An 18,733-nucleotide genomic window follows, 5' to 3' on the forward strand; every position below is an offset into this window, starting at 1 on the left:
CTGAACATGTTTACCCAATCCTTCGACGTCTTTATATTTGATCCTAATTGTCACTGAATGAATCGTATTCGTCCTTCAAAGATTCTATGGTTGGCGCAGAGACATGAAGACTTCACTCGAGCTTGGAACCAGTAGTGCGAATCGCACACATGATGGAAAATGATGAGCAGCAGCAACGCTATTTCCTCGAAAATAACATAAGTATTTACACCTTGGTAGTCTCCCTGTAATAGACTCTTCTAAATACGAAGATACATTTTGGTGATGCAGCCTCAGGAAAGCACCACCATCGGACTTGGGATATTATTATATTGTGACCCTAGCCATGTCGTCCCCAGTCGAAATCCCAAAGCAGCATAAAGCTGCAGTCTACGATAAACCTGGATCTGTATCGACCAGTATGAAAATGGTGGAAACGCCAGAGCCGGAATTCGGCCAGGTTCTGGTTAATTTGTGAGTATTTGCAATGTCATCACATCGACTTAATTGTCCCCATGGATGACACCGCCAATTCCTGGACGGGCAGGACTCATTCCGGCGTCTGCCACTCGGACTTTGGTGTAATGACAAATTCCGTGGGTACAGAATATCACACTTGGAAGCTATCTGACACATTGCCAAATTGCAGTGGCGTGCGCTGCCTTTCCCAACCCAGGAAGGGCAGGTCGGGGGCCGCGAGGGTGCTGGCGTTGCCGTGAAACTTGGACTTGGGCGCGATACTTCGCAAGTCAAAGTCGGGGACCGCATTGGAGTGAAATGGGTTTCCGGCGTCTGCGGAACATGCTGTACGTTTCCTACACTGTAACTCTACCTTGATGTAACTACTGACAGAGCCATCCAAGTGCCTTGCCTTTTGGGGTCCGACGGCCTCTGCCTAAATGGAAATATATCAGGCTATTATACTCCTGGTATCACGGGCTCGGAATAGTAGATAAAAATGAACCAATATTCCTATCTAGGCTATTGTAACCATCGACGGGAATATCGAATCTGGAGAAGAAAAGGGAAGAGGAAATCTATCCAGATAATGAAGGGGTTTTATAGAGGTTGTTGGCGACATGGCTGAGTAGCAGCATTTGCGATGTATCATTCATTGCTGCAGTGTTGAGCCGTCATATATGAGCTGTCACCTATGAATCGTCACACAAGTGTTGGAAGCTGGTGCTGGCTCTCTTACCAAAAAGCCAGTGGCGCAATGTCTTTTTGTTGTTATAGTATAAAAGGTCAGCTTTTCGCAGGAAGTACCCTCATTAAGGCGGCGGTGTTCAGAAGAGGAAAGCTACGGTCATTCTAGAAAAACAAGTACGTATAGGTACATATATACCGTCCTTATCAACAGCCATCTTGGGCGAGAATTCGAAGAGGCTGAGGCTGAGACAGGGTTAACTTTGAAAGAAAGGAAGCGTCCCATCATCTATCATTCTCTTAATTACGCTCTACCGGCAGTTACTATCCTCTATCTATGGGCATGAGATAATTAATCCTAAAATTAGAAATAATAATTGCTGAAGAGGCTAGCAGCCACTGCTTCTCAGATCTTGGACAGAAGCGTGGTTTCTCCCAGAAATATTCTCTTATCAATGGCAGCCTCGCGATGCCAATCTGTGCCTTTGACAGGAATTTGGGTACCCTGAAGAGCTTTGGAACGCATCCACCTGGATGCAACCTCTATCGCAATGTCATCGCCATCAGAGGATGCATCGTACATGAGCAGACAGGAACACACAATTGCGGCCACATGTTCAAGAAGTTCCCTTCCACGCCACAGGAGCTCCTCCTTGCCGAGTCTACTTGTTATTTCCCGCAAAGCATCAAGCCTCTGCTGCACAACAACGCACTCCTCTGCGAACTTGAGCTGGCAGGTAGCGAGGATGTTCTTCACCCAATCCGCAAGAACTGTGTCCACTACCTTTCCCCCTCCAAGACGTTTGTCAGTGACGACCCGAACCACATCTTCCGCCATCACACTGACCGTTCCTTCCCAAATGGGATTGACAGCGGTATCACGGAATATCTTCGCAATGTTCAGCAAGCCACCATCTTCGTTGTTTTCGCAATAGCCAACCCCGCCAAGGCACTCCATACAGGAACGTAGTCCATGTACTGCATTGACACTGACCACAGCTTTCATAATCGGGGTGACAAGTCGAAGAAGGGTTGCCGCCTTCGTGTTATCCCGTGGAATTAGGTTAGTGGCCTTTGTGTTGCGAACCATTGATTCCCAATCCTGCTCCGCGGTGCCTTGCAATGCAATACCAAAAAATGTGAGATGCATTGCCGCCCAATACTTCATGGTTTCGCTTGCCATCCATCGAACGTGCTGCCTATTTTCTTGAAGGAGGGCTCCTCGCACTTTGCGGACCCGAGTGTACGCCCGGCAGACTGCGAGACCGCGACCCCAACCTGCAACAGATCCGCCTGCGGTATACAGTCGAGTGATGTTAAGAACTGTGGAAATTTCTTTCACACCTTTGCCCTTTTGGCCTATTAGCCAGCTCCGGACGCCCTTCAGTTCCAGCTCAGCTGTGGGCAGAGACTTGGTGCCGAGTTTATCCTTAAGGCGCTGAATGCGAATCCCGTTTAGCTCCCCAGCGTCTTTCTGCTTACTGGAGCGTCGTCGTGTAGGGGTATAGAACAGACTAAGCCCCTCATCCGTTTGGGCTAGCATCAAAGTCATGTCCGAGTCTGTTGCACTGCTGAACCATTTAAAACCATCGATACGCCATGGTCCCAACGGCATACCGTGAGCGTCAAGGTCTCGTCCAGTCTCCACGTCTTGGGACGCTTCCTCTACAGTCAATCGTCGCGCAACTGTTTCTGTCTCTCGTACATCACTCCCGCCAGTTCGTTCGGTCATCCACTGCCCAGTAGTCCAAGCCTCATTTGGATCTCGCGATATCAGCCGCCGGTATGCCTCGCGGAGCACCCCGCTGCGCCCGGGTTGGTCACCGTCAGGATCATCCAAATGCCCCGCCAGCAACTTCGCTGCCCCATCTGTCATCGACGCAGGGCAGCCAGTCATGGCTGCACTACTACTCCAGACATGATTGAGCGCGAACTGATGAACCCGCCGATTCCAGGAACTATTGTCCTCTTCATACGCCACAGTGACCAACCCCTCTTCTTGCCCAATCGCTTTGAGTGTTCTCCAGCCCTCACCTGTCCACAGAGGATCGATACGATTCTCTCCACCGAACGTGGTGAGTGGCCGGAGAACGGGCTGGTTTACCTCGGCATCGGTGGCCAGGCGTAGGGTTGATGGATGGAGAGCGCGGCGACCAAGTTTGTGAATAGCGGTGCCCACTTCAGCAGATTCTCTTGGAAGATACAGCTCTAAGATTCTCGCAAAGACCGTGTCGTCTGATCCAATATGGCGACCTTGTTGCTGAGTTTCGGTATGTGTATACGCAGGGGGCACGTCGGGTAGAATTTGAAAGAACCCGTCCGTGGACGATGAAGGCTTTTTCTGATTTTCCATGTTTTTGGCTGAGTTGCACACTGTAAAAGGAAATGCGATAATGAAATATGGCTTCTCTCTATGCTAGCATTCGGCGAGCTCCATTTATATCTCTGCAACCGAGGTTCAGATGTGCCTTTACGACCGAGGTTATTATGCAAAAGAGCCACATCGGTGAGTATCCACTGGAGATTTGGCCTCTCAAATCGAAGATGCGACGTGAAAATCCACGGATTATCCAATGCGGGGAGCAGTATGTCCATTTGGTACATACCAAACATCCACGACCCCAACGTTGAATTAAACTATTGGCTAATGGAATCTCAAATTCACTAGCTTTCTTATGACAGTTTTAGAGACCACTTGTCTGGTCCATTCGTATATACTTCGGGTAAACCAGTAGTCTTCAAAAAACATTTGATGCCCCAAGAACTCAGTGGCAAGCCTTTCCATACTTCCGTAACCGCAGATAATTATACGGCAACGGAGCCAAATATCCAGCTCCCATCGACACCGCAGCTGCCAGCCAAAACTGAATATTCCTAAAGTCCACCATACCACCAGTGAGATGGTAGTCAACCACGTTCTCTGCTACCTCCATTGCTAGCATCGACACCATACTCATCCCCATTGCAGTACGAGCAGCAGTCGGCCAGGAGAGCCGGTCAGCTCCTAGCCGAAGAAAGGTTGTCTCGAGGATGATCGAGGTGGTGATCCCGGATGCCACTGGAACAATCATCAGCTATCATTTCGTGTATACAGTGAAAAAATGAGAGGATTACTAGACACGGCCATGATGGTCCTCATCCCGAGCTCTGGATATAACATTTGAAGTAACCACATTGCCGAAAAATCACCAGTCGTACAACCGACCAGACAGCGCAATGTGTTGATACCGGCTCGTTTCCATGTGGAGCGATCGGCCCAGAACTGGAGTTGCCAAGGGGACGTTGTTGCAGTTTCCTGACTGTGGCAGCTTACACCTTGGACTGTGGGAGACTCTTTGTGCTGATGTGAAGAACAAGCCTGGATCGGAGACGAGGAAGAGAAAAAATGCGAGCGAAAGAAGGTAGGATGTAGAGGCGCACCCAATTGGGGGCGAACCAAACTATACGCTCGATACATGTTGGTAAAAATTGGCGAATTCAGCTTCTGGGTGTCTTTGATCTTTAATTTTCTACTAACATATAATAAATATACACTGACGAAAGAAGCAGTAACAGGAAGAATGGGGAAGAAAAGAGGCAAAAACCGCGCAACGCCGACTCGGCTTTGATGTCAAGAATTTCTTCATATGGCTAGACTGAACGACATCCATGGGTCCATGGCGGAGACTAACTTGAAATAGAAAATCTAATCTCCGTTGTATGCTGCATAATCTATACCCCCAGAGGTACAAAACGCACAAATGTCGCATTCCGTTCCCGGGTATGTGTCATATGGCAAGTGACAAAATAGTGCAAAGAGGAAAGGGAAAGGAGAAAAAAAAGCGTCATTTATGCCAGGGAGGCTCCTTGTCAAGGCTAGAAGAGCGCCCTTGGCAGGCCGAGTAAACTATAAAACCCTCCTTTCCCGTATCTGTAATAACCCTAATCGCTATCTTGGATTGGATTATCTGGTTGAGTCTCAGTGTCTCTGGCAGGCTGCCCGAGGACTGGATAGACAATAGCGTCGGTGGATGGCTGTTTTGGTCGCTGCAATTCGCAATCTCCGTTTTTGTGGTGGCCTGTCATTGTGGTACCGGCCTCGCTGCCCCGACTGCTTTGTTTGTTGGCGGTGGTCTCGCGGCGAAATATGACATCTTGGTCAAGGGCGGCGGTGAAGCTTTTCAAGAAGCGAGTCATCTCGACTGCATTGTTTTCGGCAAGACAGGGATGATTACTGAAGGTGGGGAGCGGGCGGTTACTGATCATCAACGCCCTTCGGAGGAGAAATCGACAAGGTCTGGGGGTGGGGTTGGGGGGCGCTGTTGGAGCTCGAGCAGAATGGTAGCCTTCCGATTGCGCGAGCAATGGTCTATTTTGCTGCTTCGATAAGCCAGCCTGTCCGGGACTTTTCTGTGGACGAAATACCAGGAAAAGGGATGAAGGGTTCATTTTCAGCCACTGCCAGCACGGAATCACCGCGACTCGATGTGATCGTAGGAAATGAGGTTTTTATACAGGGCCACATGTATTAACTTCCTCCCCCAATGCTGCGATATTGTATTGCTGAAAGCGCGAAGCGAAGTTCGATGTCCTCGTTGTTGCAAGAACCCCAACCAGTCCAACAACCATGAGCACAGCGCCATGGGAACTCGCCTTAATGTTAGCCGTCGCCGATTACATTCGACCAGAAATAAGCGGCATTATCCAGGCCCTACGAGACCCTACGAGACCGAAAAATCGCAGTATTGATGATCTCCGGCTATAACCTAACAACAGCACACGCAGTAGGTAAGACCGTCGGAATCCCACCCGAGAACATCATCGCCGGCGTCCTGCCCGAGCAAAAAGCCGACAAGATCAAATACATTTAGAAGGCCCTCCACGAAACTGGACCAACCTCCAAATGCGCGCTCATCGCCATGGTAGGCGATGGAATTAACGACTCCCCCGCGCTGACGGTGGCCGACGTGGGCATCGCCATCGGATCTGGTTCCGATATTGCCATTTCCTCTGTTTAATCCGTGCTAGTTACTTCGGGTCTTGGGTCTTTGTTGACGCTTATCGATCTCAGCCGGGCTGTGCTCCGACATATCAACTTTGGATGGGCGTTGGTGTATAATTGCGTTGCTGTACCGATTGCTGCGGGTGCTTCTATCCCATTGTCAGTAATAGAGCCATGTGCGGTTGGTTCCGGTGTTGTCTAGCTTGGCTATGGCGCTAAGCAGAGGTAGTGTGGTTTGTAGTAGCCTGTTGATAAGGACTCGGATTCCTTGGTGGGATTTCGGTCGAGGAAGATGTCAGTTTAACTGAAATACTTTAGTAGTCACATATGGTTTGGAAAGATACTCTTTTGCCAGATAGATTGCCTATCTCAATGATACTTGCTGTCACTATAATCACATCCTTAAACTGATAAATCTATCGAGATTTCAAGGAACGTAGTTTAGTTGAATCTTCTCCAAAATGATGAATTGTGCAATAATAGTAACTCGCGTTAAATTGGTGAATGCACTGGATACTTATATCTACTAATATAAGTCTACTTTCCTGCCGTCGCCAATCTTCTGAGACCATGAGCAGTCAATAAGATATGGCATTCTGAAAAAAAAAAAAAAAGACGAAGTGACTCAAAAAAGTCTATACACCGGTCCACAAGAAGTGCTCAGGGAGGGCAATATAGTTAAAGCCATGCCAGCTGACATACTGCCAATTTCCCCAATATAGCGCCATTCTGCTGACCACCCGGGAACTGAGATTGTTGTTGGAAGGGATGGTTGCACTCCAATATTGCAGCGCTATTCAATCCTTAACCGGTAGGCTTTGGTCTAAGAGCAGTTGATGAACATGTAATACTACTGCTACTTTGTTCAATATTCCGAGCCGCTAAATTATGGCCCAGGTTTGATCTGACACATTTGAAGGGCACTCGCTTCTGACGGTTTGGCCTACCAAATCCAAATTATAACCTTCTGGCAGTTTTAGTTTCGCGTACAAAGGTTGCCACACCTAATCCCATGCTGTGAAACTTCATCTGAGCTCTCATAAGCCAATTTCTCAGCTTCCCATCCAGCCACACGGGAGCTCTGACATTTTCCCACGTGCTAGCACGGACAAAGCCCGCTGGCATGTTGGACAAGCAATACATTGTTCACGTCGGAGGAGCCCTAGCCTCCACGAAGACAACATTGGTGAGTTTTTACATAAACCCGTTTGTTTATGGTAGGTTAACCTAGTGCGACAAAGCCGTCTGGTAGAAGGATTCTGTGAGGTCGTTCAACTCATTGAAGCTTTATACTAGTTTTATAAATGATGAAACTCAGACATAATACCATGTTACAAAGATATGGCTAGGATCTATAAGTACTTGCCAGTACTGAAAAAGATTACGAAAGTCGATCGAAGGATACAAATACTCGTACGACTTTCTGGCCCGGGACAGCACGATTCTTCGTGAAGCTGTGTTCCACATAATTACTGACAAGAGCCTGCTCACGGGGTCACGCGACGAGTACACTGAAATGACTTTCAGCTCACCATACACTCAATTCTAAGACGAATGGCACCGCTCAATTTACTAGTCAGTCGTGGGATTGACATCACAAGCGGGTGAGCCCAGGACGACGGTGGAAAAGTAAAGTTTTGGATATAAAATGAAGATGAAGTGTTGAACACTCCGAGAAGCAGGCTTGTATACCAAGGTGCTTATCATTGGGAAAGCCTCGAGGACTGGAACTGTTGACATTCAGTTCCTCAAAAGTACGGCATGCTCCTTACACTGCATTACTTGCTGATTGATCGAAAATAAAATATCGGACATTTCTAATGCGAGTAATGGCGTGTAGTCATTAGAAAAAGGCATTCGTCTACTCGTTCTTGGATGTGAATCGGGCTTGAATACTCGTACGCGTGATTCGGATATCACACTGTAAGAAGCTTTTTGTGTTTGTACCAAGTCGACCTTTTTACCGGACAGTATTTTCGACAGGCTATCAATGTGAAAAGTCTCATGATCACTGACTCGAGGGCATCCGAAGCGTCCAGATGCATGTTTGTGAAGCCCCTCATTATAGCTCAACTTTATTATCCATCAAGTAACATTTTTGTAAAAAGTACATATTGTAAGATACATGATCGTGATTGGTTTCAGCCCCGACTCGACCTGCATAATTCAAATGCCCAAACCAGCAAGCGTTGATTGGCCTATCAAAGAAACTGAATCACTGACCAATGTGTATGTGTTCAGAGTGGAAGACCTTGAAAAGGTTCTCCAGTCACTTGAGGAAAATGTTGGCATCTTTTCAGCGTAAAAATATTCCTTCCTGTACGAGTAGCTGTTGGTTGAGAAGCGAAACAGCGGAGATGCAGTGGTCATCGCGGTCTACTCCGATGCAGCTCACATTGAGAGACGGAGATTGTCCCCGCGAGAAGTCGGGTGTTGTCTCGAAGTTTTCTCGTTAATATTGGACTATTAAGAACTACTGTTTGCGATTTGTGCAGCAACGAGCGATATTTTCCGATCCCGCTCGTTGATGATTCCCGACTGCCGATTATTCTTCTGTCGGTATTAGCCATGTCCATGCAGGGTATTTATTCCTATTGTTCATGCCTCCCAGATGCATGCCTGACCAACACACAAGAATACTATTTTGGAGAGATTACATGTATTTGACTTGTAGCTACAGTAGTTCATAATAAGTGTATCGTTGTTACCCGGGCGATGCTGACCTCCATTTGATCGAAGTAGAATACCGATCATACGGTCGGTATCCAGTATCATAACCGAGCCCTCAGTACCCGCGAAAGAAACCGACATAAGCTTAAGCCGTGGAGCGTGCAAATCCAGGCATAGCGCGGCTGTTTTGATATCCAATACTCCGTACCACTAGCGAGAAATTGTTGTTTATTAACTTGTATGTACGTGGCTCAGCATGGATTGAATTGGGCATTTTTACCAGTACATATTTCGAGTACTGATCAGCAGGGAGTTTGGAGCTAGGCCGGACTAGTGTCTGGATTAATATAGCATGGAAGTCGGTATGTTCTTGATTGTTTCTACGGTACGGAGTCCTGTATGAAAACTGCGTAGAATAAAAGTGGCAGGAAACCTTGCGCATTCCAGCCAGCCATAGGTACAAAGTACATGGTCATGTGTGCATATTCCGTACAGTACAATTAGATCGAGTACATGCAGGGTACATCTTCGAGATCAGTAACCTTAAGTCGGTAAATATTGAATCACGGGACTCGATGTGTAAAGTGACAGAGATCCTCATACCACTGTATCTAAAATCACAGCTGATGCTCTCTTCAGCTCTGCTGATGTGATTGATCTGAGTGTGTACGGAATACTCCGTCAATAGCAGCTCTTGTGAAACTGGACAGAACGGGATGATCTTCCGCCCACGATAAGATGATCTATTTGACGCTGATCTTGCTTCAACTGTCCTCTGCAAGGTATGGATTGATACCGATGTCCTTGTTTCTCAAACCCATGGATGGTATCTATTTACATAGATGGTAACAAAAAGAAAAATAGACCGTACTCTACAGAGTACGGAGGACTCGCTCAGCCTCTACTGCGCCCCTAAATAGAGTATGTACAGTAATACGCCAAGGAGTATTATTTCTTACCCAAATGCCGATCATTGCCCTATTATGGCGTGTCAGGACTTCGGAAAAAGGCTCGGATGGCCCACCAGGTTCCAATTTCTGGTTCCCATAGGCCAGCCCAGCGGGGGAGGTGGTTTAGCGTCCGTCCCAGTGTTGTACGGTATTATTACCCGTGGTTACTGAATTAATGAAGGGGAGAACAGAAGGAATAAGATCAAAACTGGGCGTTTCTAGTTGTTTGTATTGTACAGAGTATAGAGTAGAGGGGAATTATACGGTAGAGCACAGATGAAGTCAGATTGATGGCAGGGTCTCTCAGAACCAGAGCCAATCATCCCATGGACGAATGTAACAGCCCAGACGACGGTCTTGAGCTAGTATTACTTGTACGTATTAGGTATTAGGTACAGTGGGCTGAGGAACAACCGTACATACATACTTGCTGGAATGGTGATGATTCTGCATCGCCACTACTGCGCCCAGAACAGCATGATGCAGTGGCCAATCTATTGTATCAGTAGGATTGTAAGAAGTAGGAAGTGTAAAATAGAAACACAGTACATGGTAGTAGTGTGTTGGTAGAGTACTTGTATGTATGTATGTATTGTGCTACGCACGTATTACCATACATACGGCTCTCCGCTTTGAAGCCGCCTTGCTCAGAGTCTCGCCGTTCCTTTTGGCATCATCTCTCATTCTCTCATTCTCGTCTTTCTCTCTTTTCTTTTTTCTTTCTTTTCTCCTCTTCCCCTCATTCTCTTTCCCATCTTCTCTCTCCTCTTTCTCTTTCGTCTTTCTTATTCTCTTTGTTCTCTCTTTCTTCCATTGTTCTGCATGTCTCCCTCCCTGCTACTTTCTCTGCTCTCATCCACCACTTGTTGACCTGTTCTGCAATGGGCTTTGGTGGTTCTCGAAATCCGTCTGCTTGCCATTCTGCATGCAATTCTCATAACTTCATTGTCATTGCTTGATCGCCGATTTTATATGGCAGACGGTCCTCGCTCCTTCCGTGCATTCACTCGGTGAACCTGCAGCGGTCACGCTGCCATCCGTTCCTACGCCCGGTTCTCGAACCCTTCCTCTTCTACCTCGATTTTTCACTCTCTCTTCCTGTATTCGCTTCAGGAACATTCCCCCGACGAACTCCCGCAAGGAAACGATTACCTCCTTTTGTCCTCCGCCATGTCGGCCCTAGACGTCCCCGAGGCCGGGTTGTCTCTCTGCAGACATGCCCCTGGTACCGACGCCACAACGAGACCAACAAATGTTATGCGGCTAAATCTGGCTCAGAACACCGTCGATGAGCTGATACAGTCGCTGCGTGAGAATAAACCGGCTCGAATACGCTTCGGGAAACACCAGACCCTCTACTACGGCTCCAAATCTCAGCACTTCCATTCCGCCCCCGAGGCTCACCGATCCGAGATCTACACCTGTGGATCTACCTCCGACAAAGAGAACGCATATTTTACTGGGGTTTTGAGTCATAGTTTGGAGGTCCAGAAGGCTCGGGAGGCTACTGCGGCCACCGATCAGGCATTGGCCAACCTCGAGCTGAGCTTGAATGCCTATGAACAAGGGAAAGAATCCAAGAAGACGCACATGATTGATGACATCAATCAAGTCAAATCCCTCCGGGGGAAACCTTCTGGTCTTTTACGCACCCCTGCCAGCAAGGTCGAGCGGGAAAAAGACCGCCTCCTCAAAACATCATCCGTCAATCGGTCCATCTCTAGTCCTGGTCTAGGCGTCTCCCGTTCCCCCGCCTCTATCCCTGCCCTCACTCCTACTTCCGCCCCCGCGACACAAAATAAAGATCGAATTCGCCTCGATGCCCTCAAGGTCCCCTTCATTCACCTCCTTGCCGTCCGCGCTGTCTCCGTCAAATTCCTCGCCCGCGTGACCTGCGCCTCTCTCGATGACTGCACGGCCCTGACCCAGAAGTATGGTGTTGAAAACCGACACAATCGGGACAAATTCGACCTCAAAGACAAAGCCTACAAGGATCTTGATGTGTGGAATTTCCCCTACCCGTCTCAGGAAGACCGACAAGAGGCCATTGAGAACGCCATCTCTGCCTTCGATCGGATGCGTATCTCTCGCACCGACAAACAATGGCAGATGCTGCTCCCCAAGGAAGAACGAGGCAAAGGCAAGTGTCTTTCGCGACTGAACTTGTCGACAGGACCTATCAAGAAGCCTGCCACGTCCCGTGTCCAAGCACAGAACGCAGACGACAAGGATGGTGATACAACGGGTCATGAGACCGACAGGGCCAGTACTAGCGGCGCGAAGACCGCAACTACACAGAAAAAACGGACAGGCGAGAAGGACTCTGCAGCTGCCAAAAAGGCTCCCACCAAAGGCAAGACTACTACGAACAGTACGTTGACCGGCCGTGTCACCAAGAAGGCTGAGCGTAAGCCTGCCGCGAAACCAGACGCCAAGGTCAAATCGGCAGAATACGTCCACGAATCTGATGAGGACGAAGATGCGGAAATGCCAGATGTCCCAGCCACGACTGACAAGACACGGGAGAAGGCGGATACCACGGAGAAGCCACAACCGAAGCCCGCTGCCAAACGAGACGTATCTCATGCCTCGGAAATCAGACAACCGGCGCCCCCTAAAGTCGACAAGTTGGAGCGTCCTCCATTCAAGCCCGATACCACAACAAGCTCTCACCAGCCTCCTGCTAAACCGACTACGGCATTGAAGAAACCGCCGTCGTCTCGGACATCCAACTCGCCCCGGAAGCCATCACCGCTTGGTTCATCGCCTCCGACCAACGCATCCGAGATTCGTACCCATAGTCGTGCTTCTAGTCTGAACCATCCACCTTCTGGTACTTCCTCCTCTTCTTCCTCGCCTCTGATTTCGCAGGTCTCACGACCGAAACTACAACAACAACAACAACCACCCAAGGCTACCGCCACTAGCGTCCCCAAAGCCGCTCAGACTAATGGCGCTGCCAAGTCAACGCCAGTGACGAATCCGTTGAAGCGCAAGGCGGAGCCGGAACGGCCTTCAGTTCGCCAGTCCCATACCGTGACAAATGGGAGCTTGGAACATAAACGCCGGCGAGCTCCAAGCGTTTCCAGCGGCAGTACAGGTAGCGCCTCGCCGCCCATGAGTTATGAGCTGCTTCGCCGACAGCTGCGGGAGAAGTCGCAAAGATTCAAGCAACGTTATGCTAAATACCGTACCTTGTATGAGGCGATGGCAAGACATCCAGACCCTCCGCGGGCGGACCTGGATAGTTTACAACGACAGCACGCAGCTCTTCAACGAACCAAAAAAGAAATCTGGGACGAGGATCGACGGCTCCGGGAAGAGCTACGAAGATAACAATGCCGTTACTGATTTTCATGCACCCTTTATTTTCATCGTGGACGGGACATGATTCATGTCCTGAGTTATTGCATTCATATCATACCGCCTTTCTGTTTTCAGCTTATTCTTTGGATTGCATTACAGCACGAGGAAACAACAGATCCAGGTATCAAGGGCGTTGTTTGTTCCACCCTTCTGTGTTTCTAATCTTTTTGGTTTATTCGGTTTTTTTTTTTTTTTTTTTTTGGTTGCATATTGACCCCCTCGTGCTACAGCAGAGCATTTGCATAATTATTTGCATAGACATCTAGCATCTGTCATTACTGCTAGGACATAGAAACCCGAGAGATATATTATTGAAATCTAATTGCATTTACGATAAATTCCTGGAGATGTTCAGAAGATGCTCGTACTGTTACAGAGTATTACCCCGGATTAACCCAGATACCACCCGCTAAGCCATTTTTGATCTAGTTCAGACCGTGCACGTGGCTCCCGAGTGTCCGGGTTGGGAAATAGCGCCGTCTCTGCCATTACATACGCGTATTTTATCATTACCCACCTCTTACGCCGCGGCTTTGCGTCCGACGGCTGGGCGACGTCATTCCTGGTTATGACACTAGACCGCAGCAGGCTTAGTGCCATTACTTTGGCAGCGGTAACCAAGGCGGTAAGCCATGTGCTTACCTAATCCATGTTGGATGCGTACTCCGTAGCACATCCAGACCAGACCAGCAACTTGATGCGAGGGACCACCACCACGTCTATGGCGGCATCACTGACACTCAGCCGCATCGCCTTATATTGATTGGATATTATTGCTTTTTCTGCAGCGACAATTGAACAAAAGGGGGGAAAGAACAAGCGGTGTTTGATTTGATTCCGTTGTGTCCCGGACGATTTCCCATTCGACAAGCCCGTTATAAGCGGTTGACATTTGGACTGGGATTTTAGTTGAGGGGCGAAGCAATCAAGGCAATCGGGCTTTGTATTAACAAGCTGTATCATAGTTTGTTTTTGCTTGGTCGAGGGGTATCCCGGTAGACTTGACGTCAAAAAACCATGTCGTCTTCTCGTCCTCGCGGCCGAGTGGGCCAGAGAAGCCCTACGGTATTGGTATGTAATTTTTTGTCTATATATGCAATGTCTAACAAAGTGTGGCTAATTATGTGTTTGGTTTTTAGGTTACCGACTCACGCGAACAACACCCACCAAATCCACAGCGTCGTCGTCGCTCTCCATCAACCCGATTCATCACCGTCGATAATGTCCTCCAATATGCCTCCGATGTCCCCTCTATGCAACAGCGCCATCCACCCCCGAACACGCGTGCTCGTCCTCGTTCGCGCCTTGCATCTGCTGCCGGAGGATTGATCGGAAGCTCAGGGAGCGCGGGAATCCATGGTGGAACGGCGAGTTCGTCGGGGACGGTTGGTCGACTCGCAGCGCAACCGCGTCTCCCTCCGCGCAGTACGAAACTCAGCGAGAAGCTGGTCCTTCTTCCGGAGACATCGCAAGTGGAAGAAGACGGTGATGTCGATGAAGAAGAGGAAGAAGAAGAGTATGATGACGAAGCGGTGGATGAGGAATTGGTCGCGCGACTTGCGAAAGATAAGGGCTGGGATCCGGAGCGGATACGGCAGCAATTAGTAACGCAGAAGAAACTCGGTGGTGATTTTGGGGTGGATAATGATATTGCACCGTTGCTTGCTGAGGAGGAATTATTGCGTCGTCGCAAGGTTGCGCCTGAACGGGCGAAGAGTTATGCTGAGCGATTGCCCAAGGCTCGTCGTGCGGAAAAGCTTGCGCGTGTTACTGCGTACTGTACGGCGCAGGCATATAAGATGAGTTCGTTGGCTTCGTTTGTGAAAGAGCAGCATGGGGGACGGACGAAGCTGTACGATGACTGTCTGTACACGGCGTACCATTTGCCGCTGTTGCCGGGCAATGATGGGTATCGACTGCGGAGTAGCCCGATGGTGAAGAAGCCTGGAGGCAAGTCTCTGCTTGATGAAGAAATTGAGCGGAATGAGCTGCGGGACTACCACGACGAGTTCAATATGGAGGCGGAAGAGCATTCGGTTGGCGGTCGTCGGATGCACCATATGGAGGATGGTTTACATCAACATGAGCAGGAAACTCCTGATAGTATTGACAGGATGATCCATAACGCCAACCATGAGAATCACCGGATGGATGAAGGAACGGAGACACTGGAGCGGCCATCGAGTGCACCGGGTAGCACCAGTCATGAACACCTCCCTCCGAGCGATATCCAAGACAGACAAACAGAAACGAGGACAACAAGCACCCCCTCCATGTCCGCCGCCGCCGCCCGCCTTGCATACGACGTAGCAGAAATGTTCGTCTTCAGCTACGGCGTGGTCGTCTTCTGGAACCTAACAGAGAATCAAGAAAAAGATATCCTAGCCGATCTCGCCTTCGCCACATCGTCCTTAACAGGGAGTCCGATCCCACTAGCCACCATGCCCTTACAGGAAGAAGACTTTGAGACCGAAGAGTTCCACTTCGAATACTCGACTGAGATCTCGCGGCCGCGCGTGTACAACGATATGATCACTCTACGAAATGGCGACCACATGATCAAACTAGCGATCAGTCACGGTATAGCACAGAGTACCAAACTCTGCTTCTTCGAAGAAGTCATGGCGCGACAAATGGCAGAAGCCAAAGATGTCCCCCGTCGTCTGGCCGTCACCGGTAAACTAGGCTTAAAACGAGAAGAAGTTTTCAGAATCCTAGGACGCTTATTCAAAAGCCGAGTCGAAGTCAACTTGTCTTCAAATATGCTCGACGTACCTAACTTCTTCTGGGAAAGCGAACCAACACTATACCCTCTGTACATTGCTGTTCGGGAGTATCTGGAAATTAAGCCGCGGATTCAGGTGCTTAATGAACGCTGTCGCGTGTTTTTGGATTTAGCAGAGATTCTATCCGATTCGATTGCTGATACCAGGACTTCTCGTATGCCCTCCCCTTCCCCTTTCTCCGGATACCCAATTCCTTATACGAAGAAGAAACTAACGTATTCAGACCAAACATGGATCATCATCGTCTTGATCGTAATCTCCATCCTCGTCACAACATCAGAAGTGTTCCTTCGCTTTGGTATGATTTCATCCTCGTCATCGTCTGCTGCTACGGTTTTCGCGCGTGCTCTGGGATTAGGGTCGGGGTCGGGTTCGTCAACGGGTGCAGGTGCAGGCGTGTGTAATTGTCCTGCGATTCCGGAGTCTATGAATTCGACGGGGTTGGAGGTGAATTATTAGTTATCGTGTTTTTATGGTTGCTAGTATATGCTAGTGGTATTCATGGGCAGTTATTGGTGTTTACTTTGAGTATCGGGTTAATATGTACATAGGTTAACTTGACTGGTTGAGTGGCATGTGCCATGATACCTTTTTATGATTTTATGGCTCTGAGTACAGGGTGTATGATGGCATCAATGTGTCTAATTCTATTAATTCTATCTATCATACAGGAGGTCCATGAATGTACAAGACGTGGCATTAATTTAGAGCAACCACAGCAACACCAGCCAGAAAAAAGCAAAATCAATCAGAAAAAACAAGTATTAGGTATAAATAACGATAACATCAAAAAAAAGCAATAAACAACAAAAAAAGCAAGTCTATAATATAATAAAAGCACAGCAACACCAGACCAAGACCAGACCAGAACCCCTGACGACCAAGCCAAGCAAATCATATCCAGAAACCATAGAACCCCATTCCCACTTTCTATCTATGTTTATGTATGTGTGTATGTATGTTATATGCTTCATTCTGGTCATGTCTCGCATCGCATCAAGGGAGTGAATGAGTATAAGGGGACAACGGACGACAAAAGAGAAGTAAAGCAAAAACGAAAATAGAAATAAAAACAAAACACAACACCCGTATGCAAAATAAGAAGCTTAGCCCAGACTCCTTTCCCACTTGTCTATCCTTAATATGCTGGATAAGACACGGGAAACCAATGCTAGTACAGAGGGATAAGTGCAAGAAACTCGTGAAATGGGGAAAGATTCAACAAATAGGCTTGCTAACAAAGGAGAGAACAAAGGAGATAGATAATACAACGAGTCCATGCAGTTAGTAACAAAACTAAACCGCAGTAGACCACGCAGCCTCACCAAGCCTCGGCCTCATTTCATAATTCTCTGGCTCTGTGCTGGCGGGCCGGCGAATCGTGGAATTGGGGAAGTACATGTGAGGAGGCATGGAGGTGTGGTATGCCGGGGCACTGGGCTCGGGGTAGAAGTCGTTCACAGAGCCGGGAGACGGGATACTATGCGACGGAGATGCCCAGCCCAGGCTGGTCATGTGCGGGCTTCCATTGACACTGTTTGGTCGGTGGTCGTTGTTGGCGGGCGGTTCCAGAGGCTGAGGGGGGCCGTAACCCGAGGGATGTGATGTCATAGAGGGACGGATAGGTGGCGCGCTGCCGTAGCTTGACAGCGACGGTGATGTGGCAGTCGGGGACGCGCGGGGACTGGGTTGCGAAAAATCTCCTCGCATGTGAGGGGGAATAGATCCGCTTCCGTAATAATCGCTGACAGAACGGGGCATATGCAAAGGTGGGAGATCACCGGCCGGGGAGATGGGGTGGTGTGCGGGAGACGGTGTGGAGTGAACAGAGCCGTGATCCGAAAACATGTCACCCGGCATCCTTGCTCTGTCCTTGTTCTGTCTCAAGTTGGCTTCTGTCTCCGCGGCAGCCTCCTCAATTGTTCCAGTATGGTGGTTCTGATGGCGGGTCAAGGTGGTACGGCGTGTAAAGGTCTTTTGGCAGTTCGCGTACGGACACTTGTAGGGACGCTTTCCGGAATGAATTCTGCGATGTCTTGCGAGCGACGATGAGTCACTAAAAGGCTGTGTAAAAAAAAAAAAAAAGTTTGTTAGAATATTCTAATTTGTGCAAACGAGGGACTACACATACCTTGCCACATCGCTCACACATATGAGGCTTCTCTCCAGTGTGGACACGAGAATGCACCGTAAGAGCTGAACGCTGGATGAACTGCTTTCCGCAACCTGGCCAGTCACAAGCATGAGGTCTAATTCCTGTGTGGATCCGTTCTGATGACAGGTTAGCCGTTGATGCAAGAAAAAGCATGATCTGGAGAAGAGGACGTACCATGTCTCGCGAGGTCACTGCGCCGGGCGAAACCCTTGTTGCAAGTCGAGCAGTAAAAAGTCTTCGGTGGTGGATCGGCTCTTCCTGTAGGTGCGGCAGCGATGCCATTCGGCAATGGACTTGTGCTTGCGTATCCCCCGGGGTAGTAGGCATTCTGCATCAGCGGCATGCTGGTGCTCGGCTGCGTGCGAGGTGCGTATTGCAGGCCTTGGTGCAGGTTCATCTGGCCAAGCGGAGCATGGGTAGGATATGCTAGGACTTGGTGGTCACCAGGGTCCGAGACGCCCGGCTCCGGCTTCATTCTTGGCGACGAGGGAGAACCGAAGGGTGAAGGTACGAATTGTTGTTGGAACGGTCCTTCTGCAGCAACCAGGGCAGCAGATTGTTTTCTGTTCAAAATAGTCGTGATGTCCATGACCTGGCCCAGCGGTGAGCTGAGATGCGGTGGCCAAGGACAACAAACAAAAAATAGTCTGTTTTACACGTAAAGTGGAAAATTGTCTCCACAGTGTTTCCCTGTGAAGTT

At 48.9% G+C, this 18,733-nt stretch overlaps 6 protein-coding genes across 6 annotated transcripts; 3 read left to right on the forward strand and 3 right to left on the reverse strand.

The window, feature by feature from the left end:
- Positions 1-1,461: 1,461 nt before the first annotated feature.
- EURHEDRAFT_535502 (uncharacterized protein) lies at positions 1,462-3,598 on the reverse strand. The gene has a single exon (XM_040787319.1). The coding sequence runs from the start codon at positions 3,476-3,478 to the stop codon at positions 1,532-1,534; it is 1,947 nt and encodes a 648-aa protein (XP_040643551.1). The 5' UTR covers positions 3,479-3,598; the 3' UTR covers positions 1,462-1,531.
- A 292-nt stretch (positions 3,599-3,890) lies between these two features.
- EURHEDRAFT_446261 (DUF4396 domain-containing protein) lies at positions 3,891-4,582 on the reverse strand (the record flags this gene model as incomplete). The annotated part of the gene is made up of 2 exons (XM_040783586.1): positions 3,891-4,183; positions 4,240-4,582. The coding sequence occupies 2 exons, from the start codon at positions 4,580-4,582 to the stop codon at positions 3,891-3,893; spliced, it is 636 nt and encodes a 211-aa protein (XP_040643552.1).
- Positions 4,583-10,275: 5,693 nt separating this feature from the next.
- On the forward strand, positions 10,276-10,814 carry EURHEDRAFT_32336 (uncharacterized protein). The gene has a single exon (XM_040778337.1). It carries the CDS (start codon positions 10,314-10,316, stop codon positions 10,683-10,685), a length of 372 nt encoding a protein of 123 aa, XP_040643553.1. The 5' UTR covers positions 10,276-10,313; the 3' UTR covers positions 10,686-10,814.
- EURHEDRAFT_32345 (uncharacterized protein) lies at positions 10,815-13,438 on the forward strand. Its single transcript, XM_040778339.1, has 3 exons — positions 10,815-10,951; positions 11,005-13,213; positions 13,326-13,438. Exons 1-2 carry the CDS (start codon positions 10,943-10,945, stop codon positions 13,060-13,062), a joined length of 2,067 nt encoding a protein of 688 aa, XP_040643554.1. The 5' UTR covers positions 10,815-10,942; the 3' UTR covers positions 13,063-13,213; positions 13,326-13,438.
- A 671-nt stretch (positions 13,439-14,109) lies between these two features.
- Positions 14,110-16,337, forward strand: EURHEDRAFT_373772 (RMD1 family protein; the record flags this gene model as incomplete). The annotated part of the gene is made up of 3 exons (XM_040778569.1): positions 14,110-14,163; positions 14,232-16,032; positions 16,102-16,337. The coding sequence occupies 3 exons, from the start codon at positions 14,110-14,112 to the stop codon at positions 16,335-16,337; spliced, it is 2,091 nt and encodes a 696-aa protein (XP_040643555.1).
- An 837-nt stretch (positions 16,338-17,174) lies between these two features.
- On the reverse strand, positions 17,175-18,622 carry EURHEDRAFT_446059 (putative C2H2 finger domain protein; the record flags this gene model as incomplete). Its single annotated transcript, XM_040783569.1, has 3 exons — positions 17,175-17,942; positions 18,010-18,149; positions 18,208-18,622. The coding sequence occupies 3 exons, from the start codon at positions 18,620-18,622 to the stop codon at positions 17,175-17,177; spliced, it is 1,323 nt and encodes a 440-aa protein (XP_040643556.1).
- Between the last annotated feature and the right edge of the window lie 111 nt (positions 18,623-18,733).

Source organism: Aspergillus ruber (genome assembly GCF_000600275.1).
Source record: "Aspergillus ruber CBS 135680 unplaced genomic scaffold scaffold00001, whole genome shotgun sequence".
Classification (NCBI taxonomy): Eukaryota; Fungi; Ascomycota; class Eurotiomycetes; order Eurotiales; family Aspergillaceae; genus Aspergillus; species Aspergillus ruber.